Genomic DNA, 18,611 nt, shown 5'->3' on the forward strand with positions numbered 1-18,611 from the left:
CTATGTCTAGGAGCAAGAGTGGGGGCTTGTCACCAAAGAGTGTGGCTCCCCTCTAGAGAGTGAGGACAGGGTGAACTGTAAAGGTCAGGGTACATGGGACTGAATCTGTGTGTGCGGTCTGTCAAAAGCAGATCTGGGTGGGGGAAACAGATATGGAGACCATGTTAAAGTATGAGACTTTTCTTTTCTTTTCTTAGAAATAGTGACAAGTCAGTGAAGGCTTTTAAGGATCAAGTAAGATGATAATCTCACCAGGGATTGGCAGGCTGTTTCTACAGAAGGCTGGATAGTAAATGGCCCCAGCTTTGCAGGCCAAGTGCCATCTATTGTAAGTTATGTATTCACCTTCGCCACAATGCAAAAGCTACTGGAGAGGATTACATCTGAGAGGCTGTGGCTGGCACTGTGCCAGGGAAACTTCATTCAGGAGTATGACACTGGGATTGCATCTGACTTTCTTGTGTCACAGAGTACTATTGATTTTCCCCCTAACCATTTAAAGATAGAAGGAAAAGACCACTCTTAGCTCATAGGCTATACAAAAACAAAATAGGCTGTGGGGCCAACTCTAGTCTGTAGTTTTCTCGCCCTGCTTCCGATCCTGCAGGAGACCGTTCTGTGCTCTGCAAAGTGTGGTGTGGGAGGGGGTAGAAATGGGAAGACCAGCCAGGTTGTCGTGGATGGGTGTGGTTGGTGAGGCACAGAAGGACACAATTCGAAACAGCCTTTGTGGTGTGGGAGCTGCAAGCTTCAGGCTGCTAGTGTGTGGGCAGCATTACTGCTGACTACAGTGAGAAGCCAGTAAGGTAGTGGTAGGGTTGGGTGGTGGCTGGGCATCATTTTTATGCTGGCCAGATCCCCACACTTGCCTTGCTTCCTGGTTGCAGAGGCCTTAGCTATGACCTGTACATTTCCTGAGGTCCTAGAGACAAGTGGCTGTCCCTCCTGATGGTCTGCTGGTCCTAGGTCCTCCTGTCACCTACGGGTATGACTTAGCGTCCCCTGTTGCCTAGTGGACAGAACAGGAGATGAGCACTCATACTCAACACTGCCCACTCTTGAGTGGCGTGGGTGCTGAGGGCCCCATGTTATCTACAGGCAGTGTTTGTCCTTCCTGTTCGGGAGGAGGGGACTTGAACTCTGTGTCTAAAGCTATTCATTCTGCACAACTGCTTAGGAAGCCATGTTTTTACAAATAGGATGTTCCTTTTTCTTTAAGCCTGTGGTATAGAGAGAGCAATATTGTCCAATAGAAATGGAATGGAAGGCCATGTGACCTTAGATTTTCTAGTAGTCCTGCTGAAGACGTATTGAAATTAGTAAATTTAACTTGCCCTAAGATGTTCAGAATACTATCATTTCAACAAGCAATGAATACTGTTGGCATTTTAACATTTTTCATAGTAAATCCTCCAAGTCTTGTGTATATTTTTACACCACAACACATCTCAGGGCTACTCCATGTTTTGGCTGCTCACTCTCCCTGTGTGGCTTCTGCTGGTATTGAACAGCGCAGATACACTACAGAATATGCAGCCAGTATGGCTTTTTACAAACTTTGATGAAATGATCTTTGTATTTTGAACCATTCGTGTTGACTGAGGAATATGCTTTATTTTATCTTATTTTCCAATACTGTATTTTGTTATTGCTAGCTTTAATCAATTCCAGATTTCCTGCCCTTTAATTATTAAAGATTGTGTTATACTTGAGGTTTTTGTCTTGTTGCCTTTCTCTAGCTCTTTCTCATCCTCACCCTCATCCTTAGCCTTCTGTGGAGTTTTGCCCCAAATCTAAGAATATTCATTCTTTGTTACCAGAAATTTAATTTTCCGTAGCTTATCAAGTCTACTCCATTGTTTGGCTTGGCTACACTTTACCTTAGAGTCATCATATAGCAGTGAATATCCTATTTTAAAAAGTCTTTAGCAAAAATTCCATAGCCCTCCTATGTAGCACTTTCTTTAAACCCTACCAGTGAAAAAATTCATATATGGTAACTCTTTCATGTTAAAATGTGTTTGAAGGAAATTCCTCTTGTTTTCCTCAGTGGAATATTTTCTGGTAGCATAGTGCCTGGCAGCAGTGGTACTTGTGGTATTTGAGTGGGGAATGCTTTTATGAACCAGTTTTATATATTCTGCTTGTCTTTGTGGTAATAACAATTGCACTTTAATTTTTTCCTCTTTTATCATTTTTTTTTCCCCCTCCAGTACCAGAGATAAAACTCAGGACCTTGCACTTGTGAGACTGGCATGGTGCCACTGAGCTAAATCTTCAGCCCTTTACCATCTGTTTTGTTGTTGTTGGGTTTGTTTGTTCATTGGTTTGTTTTTTGTACTGGGAATCGAACTCGGGCCCTTGCTCTTGTGAGGCAGGTGGCAGAACCACTGAGCTAAATCCCCAGCCCTCCACCATCTGTTTTTAAAATTGGGGGATGGGTGTGAGAAAGAACAGATGATGTCAACCCCACTTGATTCATAGGAACAAGTGAGATAATTGATGTGAAAATAGTTTGTAAAGTCTTAACACGGCATCGCACTTGAATATTCTGTTAAACAATGGAAGTTTGTATGCCCTGGCCTGCCTCTAGGCTGGCTCTGTGGAGATGAGTGTTCATGTTAGAATACAGTGGCACTTCACTGAAACACACAGGAGCTTTGTATGTGCCCTCTGTTAAGAGTAAGATGTGAGTCAGGCATGACAGTGCGTGTCTGTGATCCCAGCACTTAGGAGGCTGAGGCAGGAGAATTGTGCAAGTTTGAGGCCAGCCTCAGCTACCTAATGAGTTCAAATCAAGGTCAGCGTGAACTACACAGTGAGACCTGTCTCAAAAAAAAACAAAATAAACCCAGGTGTGGTGGTGCATACCTGTAATCCCAGTACTCGGGAGGCTGAGGTAGGAGGATCTCTTGTGAGTTCGAGACCAGCCTGGGCTACATAGTGAGTTCCAGGGCAGTCTCAATTACATAGTGAGACCCTGTCTCAAAAAACGACAACAGTAGGATGCAGAAGGAGGGGTATTTCTTTATTATGTGCCTTTGGTGACCCTGATGTATGTACAGATCACCTCTTCCCCCTCAAAAGACAGCAACCACCAGCCTTACCGTGGACAGGGCTATGCTTTCCTTTGCTGATGTGAATGCATGTAATTGTGGTTTGGTTTGGTTTGGTATCGGGAATCAAACTCAGTACCTTCCACTTGCCAGGCAGGCATAGCACCACTCAGCTACATCCCGGGCCCTAGTGCACATAATTGTTAAACATACAACTGGCACTGTGAACAACAGAGAACCTTTTTTTGCATTTCAGTGTTTGTCGGGCCCTTTTAACAGTGGTAATGTATTTAGATTGCAATCCAGAAGAATCTGTAGTCTTTCTGCCTGTTTGTTTATCCAGTTGTGGATATTTGAGCTGTTTTTGCTATTTAATCACTGTTGGCACAAACATTTGTGTATGTCTTTGTGGATAGTCATTTCTTCTTGGTAAATTCCTAGCAGTGAGATTGCTGGATCACATACATGTCAACTTTATGTTACGTGAGAAACTATGAAGCTGCTTCCCAAAACATTTGTATCATTTTACACTTTCACCCACAATGAATGAGTAAAGTGGCTGTGCATTCTGCACTCCCACCAGCAGTGGGTGAGGGTATCAGTTGCTCCATGTCCTCAAAGACACTGTATGGCCACTTTTTTGTTTTGTTTTGTTTTTGTTTTTGAGACAGGGTCTCACTATGCTGTTGAGACTGACCTGGAACTCGCTATGTAGCCCAGGCTGGTGAACTCATTGATCCTTCTGCCTCAACCTCCCTAGTGCTGGGATTACAGGCATGTACTACCACCCTGGCTATGGCCACTTTTTTGAGACAGGGTCTCACTATGTAGTTCAAGCTGATCTTGAACTCACTGTGTGGCTCAGGCTGGCCTCATACTTTGAGTCTCAGAGAGCTTACTTCTCCAGAGACCCAGCCTGGATTTATACATCATCTTGAGTTCACATCCTAACTCTTTACCTACTCTTCCTGTTGTTTCTGAAACCAGGGTGTATCCTAAGTTTGATTCACTGTGTACCTCACCATGCCCTTGCCTACAAACTGTCATTATTGGATGATGCCTTCTATTATAAATGAATTCTGAGAAATGGGTATGATGGTTGTCACATGGTAAATACTTTTTGCCTTGTGCAGATTGTCAGAATTACTCCATTATTTACTTGATATCTATATTTTATGTCAAATACTAGGAACAGGACTTCTTTCAAAAGATAACCTAGGTTTTGGGGTTTTGTTTTTTGTTATTGTTGTTGTTGTTTTGTACCGAGTATCTTTCTTTTTTTTGGTACTGGGAATCAAACTCAGGCCCTTGAGCTTGGGAGGCAGGCCACAGAAACAGAGCCAAATCTCCAGCCCAGTACCAAGTATTGTACTCAGGACTTTGTGCTTGCTAGGCAGGTGGCGGCGACACCACTGAGCTAAGTCCTTGGCCCTAAGATACCTAGATTTTTGATGGCTATTTTTCCTCAGTAATGGAATTCTTCATGAGTTTGAGAAGGTGGAGCTGTTTGGGTTGGGGTTATTTTCCTTCTCCCTTTGTCCTCCCACCTGTATTTGTCATCATGCCATCAGGTCTCTAGTGGGACTGTGCTTGATTCCTGGGTTGAAGTGTGTGACGTGTCCTGCCCCTTATGCCATTCTAACCCTATATATGCGAGACATGTGGCCCCAGGCTTAGAGCTTCTTTGGAGTTTCTGGCTCTAGCATCTTCCTATGGAGGTCATTCAGATCAAAGACAGCACTGATGCTTCTTTTACAAAGACCTAAAGGTTCCTTGAGAATTTAAAGCAGAGAAGCAGCTAAAGATGCCTATCTGTGAGATACAAATTTATCAAATAGAAGAGGAACAATTTGAATGCTCTTCAAGAACATCCACATTTTTCAATTCTGTGTCACAAAATACTGTAATCAGTTAGGATGTGAACACTAAGGAAAGTTAATTAACTTACATAACAGGAAGACCTGAGACTGCATGGTCAGTCAACTCAAGAGCACAGTTCTTTCTGTCTTTTCCTGCCATCTTTGATGTGGCTTTTAGGTCATGTTTCCTAAACTGTGTGGCATAGAGGATCACCTAGAGGGCTTCCAAAAGTCCCTTTGCCCAGCCTGCTCCCTATACCAATTAGACCACAATCACCAGGGGTGAGATCCAGGCTCTAGTAGTCTCTGAAACTCCCTAGGTGATTGTTGGGTGCAGCTGAAGCTTAGTTAACTGGTTTATTAAACTGTAATTTAGCTTCTCTGAGTGCTCTAAAGATCAGCACCTTCAGTGAGCTTGGTAGAAATACGAACTCCATGCCTCACCTCAGATATGCAGGCCTGAGTGAACTCTTGTTTTTTAACATTGGGAAGCACTGCTTTGGAATAAATACAGATATTCCTCATTTAACATTTCCTCTTTAACAGCTGTTTGGACTTAAAGCCCACAGGTAGTCTTTTGGTTTTTTGTTTGTTTGTGTTTGTATTCCATACATCTCTTGTTTATAGAACTTTTTTTTTTAGACAGTACACCTTGGGGTTTTCATTTTTTTGGTACTGGGGATCGAATTCAGGACCTTTTGCTTGGCAGGCAGGTGGTGACAGCATCACTGAGCTAAATCCCTGGCCCCATACACCTTGTTTATACAGTACTGTAATGTTTGCTGATTGTACAGCACGGTACTATAGTTTTATGTTCTACATAAAATGTTTCATATACAGTATTGTATATAAGGATTATGCAAATGAAAGCAAAGTCATCAAGTCAAAGTTTTCTTTGCTCATTTCTTTGTTCTAAATATTATCATGTCCGTCCTATATACAATTCCTCATTTAGCAACCAAGTCAGTTAAAGACCTGGTCACAGAAACAGATTTCGGTCATTAAATGAGGAAATTCTGTACAAGTTTTCAAACTTGGATGTAGATTTGAGTCCAGTACTAGAGAGGAAAAAAATCATATACAAACACACTGTATAAAATGTGCGTGCATTTTCTTTAAAAAAAAATACTAAAGCATAGTTTCCACCTCTAGAAATTATGATTTATTGGGAGTGCTGGGGTGTTACTCAGAATCTAGGTTTGGCTACTGCATTTCTATAATACTTATGTGTTCACTTGGTTCCTGTGTTTTCTGTAAATTGGTAGTTAACTTAAAGCAGTTTGATCAGACTTGGCGTTTTCCCACATACCTAAACTGTCTAATGTTTCATCCAAATGTACTTAAAGTTTTGTTTTTGAGACAGGGTGGTCTCACTGTAGTTCAGGCTGGCCTTGAACTCAGTGATCTTGTGAATGCTGTCATTACAGGTGTGCACCACCATCCCAGGCTAGTCTTGATTTTTGTGATGTTAATAGCTGCTGATCATAATTGCTTGAATAACATTTGTTCTTTAGTTTTTGAAACCATTGTAATTGTTTAAGTTGTATTCTTTTGGTTACAAGAAATGGATACCCACCCAGTTTCTCCCATATATTGCATTTATTGTGCTTATTTTCCTGTATTTCTCCCATTTTAACCTTAGCTAGGAAGGGGTTTCTGTCTGTTCAGTAATACATCCCAGGGCCTGGAATTGTGCTTGCCTCACACGTAAGAGTTGCCTAACAAATATTTAAGTAGATGAATTAGTCCATAGTCTGAGCTCTGAAAATTCAGAATTCAAAGTGCACTGAAGTGTTATTGCCAAGCTGGGAACTGTAAAAATATTGCTGGTAGGAGGTAGAAGTGGGAGAAAGACAGACAGGTTGGGGAGCTAATCTTGTTTTACAAACACAGTCTTTCTGTCACTGGTGAAACTAGGGGTAAAGTTCAAGTGAACACAGAAGGCATTTAGCTCCAAAGGAATTGGAGAGTGACCCGAGGGTGGGGATGTCATAGGTTATCCCTCTGGAGATAGATACTCAGGAGTCACAGTTTGCCTATGGCCAATAGTTTTTCAGTGGCATCCTTACATTAGTATTCTTTCAGTTCTATCCTGAGAGAGTTTCATTGATGTTTTATTTCTTTTTTAATGTTGAGAGCTGCTTCTCTTCCTCAGTTGCCTCCAGAACTTAAGCATCTGTTTATCTGACCTCTGGCTTAAGTCTTATCAAGCCAAAATCTGCACACTTCTTGTCAAGTGTTGTGGTCAGTTCCTTGCAGGACACGCAGGTGTGCATTTAACCTGTGTTAGTGGAGTGTGGCCAGAAGTGGCTGAGATGATTTCTGTAGGATGCAGTCATCTTCATGTCAAGCATGTGGAGACAGGGTTATAACAGGCCAGGTGAGCTGAAGAAAACCAGTAGAGAAACTACCTAGAATTGTTTCAGGAGAAGGAGATATAGCAGAGACAGGGAGGGAATAGGTAGAGAAAGTGGGATAGGACGTCTGTGGGAGGTGAATAGCTGGTCTCTTCCTTTGAGCCAGGAGCAGTTATGTCCAGTGTCCAGGCCTCCATCTCACAGCTCAGGCTCCATTCCTAGCTTCCCATACACATGGGCCCTTCCCTAGAGGGTATGGAGGAATACTCTGGCAGCCGGGAGCTGGAGTGAGCCTCCCAGCTTCCTCTGTGCTCTTGGCTTGACTTAATTATGGCTGCATCCCTAGACTGACTTCTGTTAGGTGGTCTTTAAATGTTTGCCATTTGAGCTGCTGGTGGGAGCTGGAATATTAGAAAACACCCCAGATACTGAGGAACTAGGTGCTAATAGTTGGATTTTTTATCACAGTGCCCCCTTAAATTTTATTTTGTGGGGCTGGGGATTTAGCTCAGTGGTGCCACCGCCTGCCTTGCAAGCAGAACGTCCTGAGTTTGATCCCCAGTACAAAAAAAAAAACATTTTTTTTTTTTTTTTTACTGTGTGGCTGAATCACCTTTGAAGCCTTGTTAATACCACTCTCATTCCAGAGCTTCTCACTCAGGAGACCTGGGTGGGCTTCATAATTTGCATTTGCAACAAGTACCTGGGTGCTAGGCTACTGGGCACACACCAGTCACTCAGAACTACTTGAGGAGGAGGAAGGAGAGCCACAGAGGATCCTAGCAGAGATGGGGCAAGAAGGAAGGAAACAGCATAGCTTATTGATCACCTGTCCACAAAGCTGTGACCTCTCCACTTGAGCAGTAAGCTCACAATAGCAGTTGATTAGATTAAGATCGTAGAGGTTTAGTGGCGGACTCAGAGAAAGGAGAGGGAAGCTCCTGACAAAAGATTAGTGGGAAAGGATTTGTCTTGGGGCTTAAATTAGAGAGGGAAGTGAAACCTGTGGAGACTAGAGATTGAGGGCCATGGTTTGCAGTAATGGATCTCTTAACCTTTTGACTGCAGCCTTTGTTAAGAAATACATTTTACATTGTTACTCAGCCATAAATGTGTGTGTACCTGAATAAGGAGGATTCATGACACCTTTATTTGCAGTCCAGACTGGTGTTTCTATTTCTTAAACAGTGTGGGTCATGGTATAGTAAGCTGATCTCATGACCCAGTGGCTCACAGACCCTGTTTTGAAGACATTGCCTCAGAGCCAGTCTGGTGCCAAGGGTGACCCAGGCCTGCCAGTTGAGTGGGAGTCGCCCAGGTGGGAGCACAGCAGCAGTGTGTTCCTGGTGCACTTGGGTGGGTTGCCGGAGTGTCTGGATGAAGATTGCTGGGGCAAGACCAAGGAGCTTTGAGGCTGGCATTAGGTAACTGGGGATGCAGACATCAGAGCCCTTTCAAGCAGCATTAGAGTTTGGGAGTGGAGCTAAAAGGGGGTAGCTCAGCAGTAGAGCTTGTGTTTAATGTGCATGAGGCCCTGGGTTCAGTACCTGGCACCCCAAAAATAAAAGAACTCAAGAATAATCAAGGGCAACTAGAAAGGCAACCCTTGAAGTGGTGGAATCCCAGATGTGTTAACCTGAAATTAACCTGAAAATGGTTTAAGAAGTTTTATCAATAGTACCTGTTTTGCAGTAATTACAAAGCATGAGCTTCAGTCAGTGGCCTTGAAAGTACATCTTCCATAGTAAAAACATTAAAAAACCCTGGTTATACCATTTTATCATTGCAAAAGAAAAAGAAAAAAAAAAGACGATAGTGCTGTTTTTGCCTGGTAAAAGTTCAGAGGGGTTTTTTAAGTAATTTGTAAGGTTTTCAGAGTTGGTGATTTTTATTTTGGAGAGAGAGTATGTGGAAGTTAATCATGAGAGTTGAGATGTCGTCTTTTCCCATCTTTTATGAGCAGTGCCATCAAATGTATGTTTGATGTCTATTTCTATACATTATGCACATTCCTGGGCAGGTGCTGCTTTTCATTTTATTTCTGGTCACTCTTAGGTTGTTTTGTATAACATTTCTCCAGAGTTGATCTGGAGATCTTGAGATTCTCCTTAGGTTGTACAGATTTGAAGCCTTTGACAGCACAGTTGTTGATGAATGAAGCCTCTTCAGGAATAGCTAGTGTTGCAGAATCAGTTTGTCAGAGACAGAAGCCAAAGTATAAATGTATGAAATTCTGAGGCCTCTGTAAAATTGGTGATCACAGTAGGGGACATGATTTCTATAGGCCAGTAATGCTTATAGTAGCTGCAGGAAGACTGTCTGCAGCACTTGCCCAGGAGAGCAGGACCACTTCACAGAGGCGTCCCCAGAGCCAGGGCCCTGCCCTGGAGGAGGATGGTGGAGTTTGTACAGATCCTCATTCCACAGTGGCTTGTAAAAATCTCAGTGCCAGCTGCCAGTAATCCCACTTTTAGTGAACACAGCATAAAACTGCCTTCCTGAGTGAGTACAGCCTTCCTGTCCCTTCTTGATTTCAGTAATTAATGATATGCTGTTAGGAGAGACCCAAGGGAAACTCAGTTTTGCTTCAGTCCCATTTCTGCTAATGAGTAATACCTTTCTCTCAGCAGCCAGTCTGATTGAGAAATAGAGTTTATACCCTGGAGAATGAAGTTTTAAATTTTGGTAACCCAATTTACTATTCCTGGGGACAGTAGTTGACTTGTCATCCTTCATGGGGATTTTGAATAGGCCACATTGTTTGCTTTTGCCGGAATTACTACTTATGTTTTCAAGTTCAGTGTTGACTTAGCTTTCCAAATAATTTATTCCCTTGATACAAATAAGGAATTCTAAATGTGTACAGCTGGTTACACTTTTTTAAAATGTGGTCCACTTATTTATTGCTGGTTTTGTGTTCTCTCCCTCTCCCTCTCCCTCTCTCCCCCCTCTCTCCCTCTCTCCCTCATAACTGGGGCTATTCCACTGAGCTAAAGCCCCAGCCCTTTGCACTTTCTCTTATGTTTTGTTTTGTGACACAGTCTCGTTATGTAGCCCAGACTAGCCTTGAACTTGCAGCAGTCCTCCTGCCACAGCCTCCTGAGTGCTAGGACTACAGGCGTGTGCCACCATGCTCAGCCTCTCTTATACCGTATTGGTTAAGATGTTTCACTTTCTTTATGGTTGAATGTGGGCATTTCAGACAGCCCTTGAGGTGTTTTCCTTTCCTACCCCTACAGGTAAGGTGGGTGAATTCTAGAGGGTGAGCACAGGGCCAGTGCAGCGAAAGTCCCCTTCACAGTCTCTGCTACTTCCCAACTCTTGTCACTAGGAGCTTACCATGTGTCTCACACTTGATCCTTATCTTTTGCTATTTTTTAAATCAGTTCTACTTCCAAAAGTTACAGAAATCTTTTTAATCCCTTTTTTTTTGCCCCTTTTCTTTATAACTCTTGACCATTTCTAATTATGTCTTTTGCTTCAAACAGTACTGTCGATTAAGTAAGAATTTTCCTATTTCTTTTAATTTTTCATTTTACTAGCATAAAAGGGGAACTTTCCCCCTTGTCATTATATAAAATGGCTTTGCTGTATTTTGAGTTAAATTTCCCTTTATAGGAGAGTATGTATAGCATGCTTTCTTTTGAGCACATTATGAAGTTCCTGAAATGTTGTATCCTGTTTCACAGGGATGCCCATACTATTAGATAATAATTGAATTATTTTTTCATTTCTCTTGAGCTGTATTTCCTACTTAATTTGAATGGAGATCTTTTCTAATGTCTCAGTAGAAGATGTTGAAGTCTGTGCCTCTGAGCTTTACTTTCATTCATTTGTTCCGAAAGGCTGTCAGTGGTGTCAGGCCACTGTGCTGGTCTTCATGAACAGTAAAGGACATAATTTCAGATATTTAAAGTAGTAAGAAGACAGCCGAGTGTGGTGGTGCACACCTATAATCCCAGCACTTGGGAGGCTGAGGCAGGAGGCTTGCCATGAGTTCCAGACCAGCTTTTGAACTACATAGCAAAACCCTGTTTAAAAAGGGGGAGGGCAGGGATTTAGCTCAGTGGTGCTGCCACCTGCCTTGCAAGCAGAAAGACCAGAGTTCAATCCCTGGTACCAAAAAAGAAAAGAAAAAATAGTGGTGAGAAGAAATGTAATAGGGTAACTGTAAGAGAGTGACTGTTAAGAAGTGGGTGCCACTATAGGTATGCTGCGCTGTAGAATTGTCATTTGACCCCAGACCACAATGACAGAAGTGAGTCATACACTCAAAGAACTTGAGGGGAGGTCAAGGCAGCAGGAACTTGGCAGAGCAGAAGGGCTATGTAAGCCTGGGGCAGTGTGAGGAGTGGCAGATCGGGGGTCCTGTGAGCCATGTCCAGAGTGGGAATTCAGTCTCATTTCACTGTGAGCATTGAGCTCCGCTGAGGAGTAAATGGGTTTGTTCACTTGTGGATTTTCTAGTTGTTTCCTAGCAGATTCTGCTTTCAGTCTAAACTTTTAGTGAATTAATTTAATCTTTGTATGTGAGGGTGTCATGTTTTGCAAGCGTTTTGCAGCCCATGAATGTACCTCTTCGTGACTAGGGGAAGGAGAGGAGCAGTGGAGCCCCAGCAGTGTAGGGCTGGTGTTACAGAACTTTGGAGACAACCTCAGGTGTGCTGTGCACAGGGAGTATATACTTGGTAATGTTCCTGAGGATATGAGGGCTCCCTGAGGGAGAAACTTTTTCCTCCTTTCAGGAAGTAAAGTACCCTGGGTCTTGTCCTCATGCCATTTCTTCACAAGGCATGCACCTGCTTCTGAAGTCGTCCAGTAGAAATTTTAGAGAACTATTAGAGGAGTGAGATCTTAGCATTCTAGTTCTTGATATGTTCGCATACAGGATTGGTTGTTACAGGTGATTCTGTGAAATCCAAAATATTTCTTAATTGTCTAAATACTGTCAGCCTTTGGTACTAATTGGGACAGGATTTCTGTCAAAAAGAGTTTTTAGATAAAAGAGAGCTTACATAAGGCTATGGGTTAGTCCTCCAGCACTACAAGAAAAATAACAATTTTATGGTACGTATTTATAGATGACTCTTAAAAACCGATGAAAGATAACACAGAATTGTTTGCCTTTCGAAGAATAGCTCATGCTTGAGCCAGTAATATTTGTTAATGTTACAGAAATATTTAATTTGTAATAGCTTAATTGCTTAAGAGTTCTCAAATAGGGCAAATAAACAAAATTGGTTTTAAGCTGAGCGTGGTGGCACGAGCCTGTAATCCCAGTACTTGGGAGGCTGAGGCAGGAGGATTGCTGTGAGATCAGCCTGGGCTACATAGTTCCAGGTCAGTCTCAACTACATAGTGAGACGCTTTCTAAAAAAAAAAAAAAATTTGGTTTTGCTTCTTTAAATTGCTCAAATAATAATCAGAAGCATGTTTTCTGGGCTGGGGATTTAGCTCAGTGGTTCCACTGCCTGCCTTGCAAGCACAAGGTCCCAAGTTCTGTCCCTAGTACCGCCCCAAAAAAGAAACATGTTTTTCTGAGCCAGGTACCTTCTTCATCTCTTAGAGTAGCTTTTTGTAAAACAGAATTAATGGTTTCATAGGCTAATTAATTCTAAATTGTTCTCTTTTATAGGGAAATCCTCATTGACAATTCAGTTTGTTGAAGGCCAATTTGTTGACTCCTACGATCCAACCATAGAAAACAGTGAGTATTGTTTTCAAGTACTTATACACTGACAGGGCTCCTCTCGCACAAATGGCCATTGTGTAGTCTTAGAGGCTTTGAATATGGGGAACCATTGGTTAATCTGTATTTCTCAAATTGGGATCAAAGAAAACTTCCAGTGGGTAACACTTTGCCCTGAAGGATATTTCATTTAATGTCCAGATCCCCTGCCATCTGGAGATTTCTACTCAAGGAATGGGAAACTAGAACCTTCATATCTAGAATCTGTTTCAGGAATAGAGAGCATAGTCTTATTTTTTCTTTTCTTTCTTCTTAGCAGTAACTCTTTTTAGAGATTTCAGGATTTAAAAGAAAGAATGAAAACTCTTCAGACCCTTGTACCTTACTCTTAAAAGAATCCCCAGTCCTAAATACATAAAAGAGGCTGTGGAAAAACAAGCTTCATGGTGTTTCAGGCTGTGTCCGTCAGCTTTCCTGTTGCTGGACATAGTATCCAATGCCCCCAACTTAACAGAGCAGAGGTTGAATGTGGGTCACAGTTTCAAGGGATTCAGTCCATGGCCAGCTACTCCAAGGCAGGAACATCATGGCAGAAGAGAATAGTGAAGCAAAGCTGCTTAGTTCATGGCAGCCAGAGGAAGCATCTTGGTTATCAGTGCCAGAGAGGAGGGTCCAGGAACCATACAGAGATCACCACCACCCCAGGCCCATACCTCCACGACCCACCCATGTATATCCTAATCGCCTGGGCAGTTCTTAAGCCAGTCAAGGTTAACTGTCACACAGGCCATGTGAAGAAAAAAAAGCATGAATGAGCAGAAACAACCACAACTTTTACTTTGTTCGATTTGAGTTCAGTTTCAGAATCTCCCTAAAGAACTCATAGGGATCAATGAGAATCAGCTGGTTCTTTGAAAGCTAAAGCTGGTCCTATTTGGAGCTATACTAGAGCCCCATATAGCCTTGGGATCATTCTGCTTAGATTCTTAAACCAGAGCTTGCCTAGGACTTGTCACTGGGAGCACACAGATTTAAACATGGAATGTATCCTGTCAGGGAGGAAGCAGACTTGGCTTGATTGGTAATCTTGAAACTAAGTTTACAGACCTTTACCTCCTGAAGGTTGCAGGAAAGTGCTGGTGAGCTGGGTTGGCAGATCTTTGCCTGCAGGCCAGGAATGCTAGCTTAATTTTGTACAGCCCCAGGGCTAAAAATAGTTTTAAAGTTCAAAGAATGACATACATGACATGTGAAAATTATATGAAGTTGAAATTTTAGCATCAATAAAGTTTTATTGCAGTATAGCCTGCTTGTTCCTTTACATATTATCTGAGGCTGCTTTTGTTCTATAATGACAGAGTTGCTGAGTGATTACAGTAGAGATCATGGGTCCTGAAGAGCCTGAAATATGTACTGGTCCTTTACAGGTCCAGGACCAGGAGGAGTTCGAGTCCAGCCTGGGCAGGATACCGACTTAGCAAGACTCTGTTTCAAAATAAAAAGCTTAAAATGAAAAAAAAAAAAAAAAGGGCTTGGGGTTACCTCAGAGTGAGTTCAAACCCCAGTACCTCACTCCACCCTGCCCCAGTCCTTTGTGTCCTTTTATGCTGGTGGCACAGAAGGAAGCCTATTGGTTGCTAAGCTAACTCTGGGAAGACTGACCTATGTTTGAAAGCAGCCCCTGGTGTCTGCAGGGAGGAGTCCTGATTGCATCCTGTGCAGATTTGTTCAGCTGGTCACTTAGAGAATAGTAAACAAATGAGAGGAGCAGGTTAATCTGAATGCAAGTCTGGTGTCCCCTGGATTTAAGAACACAAGAAAACCATTATCTTAACCTTAGAATTTGGCAAAGATAGCACATTGGGCATTGTCTTTAAAAGATATGGCTCATTTGGGAGATTTAGCCCTAGTGAAAGGAGGTTTTATGCTCTGAGTGGATTTGTATCCTGTGCCACTTAAAATTGAGTTGGAAAGAAAGTCATGGTGTTGTATATAAATATGTGTTCTTTAAAGATATGTAAAGGTTCAAAAGAAAGTCTTAACTTTTTTGTTGTTGTTTTTTAAGATGGGGTGTTGCTACATTGTTCAGGCTGATTTTGAATTTCTAGACTCAAGGGAGCCTCCTGTGTAGCTGGGCCTATCAGTGATGACAAACCTTTTAGAGCTTTCACTTGATAACAAACAGCCCACTGCAGCACACGTGCTGTAGGCTCGTCACCACTGGTATAGCCACATGCCACTGTATCCCACTTGCCTGGTTACTTAAGACTATGCACTTCATCTTTAATAGCATGTGAGGTTTGTTTGTTTGTTTGTTTGTTGTACAAGGGATTGAACCTGGGGTGTCTGCACTGAGCTATACCTCAAACCCTTTTTAATCTTTTTAGTTTGAGACAGAAACCTGCTAATTCATTAAATTGCCCAGTCTGGGCTCTGATTTGTAGTCCTACTTCAGCCTCCTAGACTGCTGGGATTACAGGTGTGCACCATCATGCCCAGCTCTTTGTGTTTTACTTTCTTTTTTTTTTTTTTTTTTTTTTTTTTTTTTTTAATTCAGCCCTGAAGACTTTTTTCATCTCTAAGATGATTTCAGAGTATTTGTTTATTTAAGTCTTTAGGCAAGAGCAGAAATGAATATCAGTTACATTATGTATCCTTTAGGAGTTTAGCATGTATTGGGATTTTGTGTTTTTGTTTTGTTTTTTTGGGTACCAGGGATTGAACTTGGGACCTTGTATTTTTGAGACAGATGACAGCACCACTGAGCTAACTCCCAAGCCCTCCCTTAGGCATATTCATCAGATTGTATGTTATATTTACTAGACTTCTGATAGTCTCAACGTAGGGTAAAAACTTTTATTCTACTCTTAACACGCACTCTTTGGTAGAAAAACGTTTAGCAGTAACACTGAATTCAAAGTTACTATGAATGTGTTGTTAGTAACATAAATGTGTGCATGTATGGTTTTATGATTTTTTGAAAGTGCAATACTCTGTAGATCTAGAAATAGTCCAGTAATTTAGTACTTGACTTTATAGTATTATAGAAAAGGCTGTTTATAGCAAACACTGAGAACATTTTCATAGAGTCTCACTCTAAAAGCAAAAAATTTGGGATTCTGTCTTTAATTTAGGGATATAGGAGAATAACATTAATAAAACCTTATATTATCTAATTTTGGGACACTTGTAGACCAGAATAGTGCTTATTTGGGTGTGTTTTATCATTTATTATTATGTTAATCTAACTGCTCAATAGCAACTAAGTACATCAAAATTGAACTAGTGTGAGTTTGTGACTTAAAAGCAGAATAGCCACAGTTTACCACCTCTGCCATCTCAGAGCACCATAACTGATGAACACTAAGGCTCCCTCACAGCAAAGTGGGAAGCTCTAATAGGAGTTTTGAATTACCAAGCTTGCCTGCTAGTAGACTTCTCAGAGGGGTTTGAATTGAGGCCTCAGCATACTTTAGTAACAAATCCTACTTTGTGAACACCAAATTTAGGAAGGCTTATTAGCAACCAAGTGTGGTGGCACACTCCTGTAATCCCAGCACTCAGGAGGCTGAGGCAGGAGGATCACTGTGAGTTCGAGACCAGCCTGGGCTGTATAGTGAGTTCCAGGTCAGTCTCAACTACATAGTGAGACCCTGTCTCAAAAAAAACAAAAAAAGGGGGGATGCTTACTAGCTTATTAGCCTTTCCTACTGAATAGGTGTTACACTCCTTAGGGATTGCAGGATTTAGGGATAACATGGACCAATCTCCCTACTGATTGAAAAAAGAGGAATAAGAGCACTTGGGGAAGGTGATGTTAGGAAGAAAACAGCTTTCCATTTCTGCACAAGGTTGGAATTAGAGGGCCGAATAGAATGTACTTCTGGTCTGTCCTATTTCTTAGGGATACTTCTCCCTCACCTATAGTATCAGAATGTGACAGTTTCCCATGACACGATGGGAAGGTCTTCAGTTTGATTTTTCTGCTCTGTGTAAGAAATGTACTTTTTTTATGTGCAAGGATACACTCAACTGTTTGTTAATAGTTTCTTTTGTTGTCCATATTATGTCTCCTGTCCTCTTAATCGGGTCTCTCCTGCTTTCCGGTGATCTCCTTCCTGCAGTTTGCTGTGGACTCTCAATGTTACCCCAGCCCCAAGCTTTCTGCTGATCTCTGGGCTTTTTTATTTAATTGCCCACCTTTCCACTTGCATTCTTAATAGGCATCACAAATTTAAGAAACTCCATTCTTAGATTCCTTCCTCTTGCAGCCCTGGTATTCCTCCCCCTTCTTTCCTTCATTATGAATGGTAGCTCTGTTCATCTTGTTGCTCAAGCCAAAAACTTGAGTGTCATCCTGACTCTCCATTCTCCAACATTCAAATTCCCACCAGTCAGACAATCCTTGTGGTTCTGCCTCCCCGTACATGCAGAATCTCTGCCCTGGCATGGGCCACCACCTTCTTCTATAAGACTAGTCCAGTGATGATGAGCCTTTTAGAGCTTAATGATAACATCCTGCTGTGGCATGCATGCCATAGGCTGGGCACCACTGGTCTAGTCTGTTCCCTGATGGCATTGGTCACTGTATTGGGGTTCCCATCTCTTTTCCCTGTGTCCTTTTTGCTTGTTATTCAGTCACCAGAATGGTCTTTCAAGGATATGCATCAGATCTCATTCCTCCCTGCTCAAAAACCCTGAGTGTTTTACCTCAGTCCCAATAAACATCCCAGGCTGTGCTCCTGTGAGTCCCCTGCCTGCCTTCTCTCAGCTCCAGTTGTCTTGACTTGCATGCTGTGTTCATTTGCCACAGAACCTCTGTCATTTGCCAGACAGAAAGCAATATGTGGCAGTTGGGTGCGTATGTATGTGTCTGCCTTCCTTTGCTGGGCTGGCGGTAATAGCAGTGGCATTTAGGAAGTAGTTGTTGAATGAATATATGATGTTTGTTCCACTAATCTTGTCACAGTAATTGCATTGTACTTTTTTCTTTTCTTTTTTTGGTACTGGGGATCGAACTCAGGTCCTTGGCGCTTGCAAGGCAGGCATCGGAACCGCTGAGCTAAATCCCCAACCCTACATTGTACTTCATAACCACTGGTACTTAGTTTTGATTGAAAGCCACTGCTTTCATTGGCCATTAGTGTTTATTACATAATTTTCTTCAAATCTGAAATGCACTCCTTGATCCTACCTCCAGAAAGGGTTTCTCACAGCTGCATCATGACTGCCCCCTGGCTGACAGTGATTGAAAGCTTCCATGTGCCAGATGATCCTAGTCAGAGAGGTTACGGTGTGAAAAGTACCTTAGATTACTTTTTTTTTTTTTTATTGAGTTTATTAGTACATTTTAGGTATATAGTACAGTTACATTCATTATTGGGATCTAATACCTTTACATGACAGGTCTTGGTTCTCATTTTTTCCCCTTGTCCCTGCCCTCCCTTCACCCCCTCCTCCCCTCCCCATTTACAAACACTTTATTTCCATTTTTTCATTTTCTTATATTTTTCTTTTCCCTTATTCCCTTTCCCCTACCCTTCCCACTTTCCCTACACCTTTAGCACTTTTCTTCCTATTTCACATTGTCAATTATCTCATTAGGATCTTATGTACTATTAACAGTTTTTCACACCAGAGAAACTATTCG

General features: G+C 42.0%; 1 protein-coding gene across 1 annotated transcript in view; it reads left to right on the forward strand.

Annotated features, from left to right (window-relative positions):
- Positions 1-18,611, forward strand: part of Rheb (Ras homolog, mTORC1 binding) — a 42,045-nt gene that overhangs the window by 9,699 nt on the left and 13,735 nt on the right. Inside the window, exon 2 of the mRNA XM_010637539.2 lies at positions 12,908-12,979. Within this exon, the coding sequence (XP_010635841.1) occupies positions 12,908-12,979 (72 nt within the window). The remainder of the gene's footprint in view (positions 1-12,907; positions 12,980-18,611) is intronic.

This window comes from Fukomys damarensis, unplaced genomic scaffold, assembly GCF_012274545.1.
Source record: "Fukomys damarensis isolate Sample0158 unplaced genomic scaffold, DMR_v1.0_HiC HiC_scaffold_16, whole genome shotgun sequence".
In the NCBI taxonomy this organism is placed as follows: domain Eukaryota; kingdom Metazoa; phylum Chordata; class Mammalia; order Rodentia; family Bathyergidae; genus Fukomys; species Fukomys damarensis.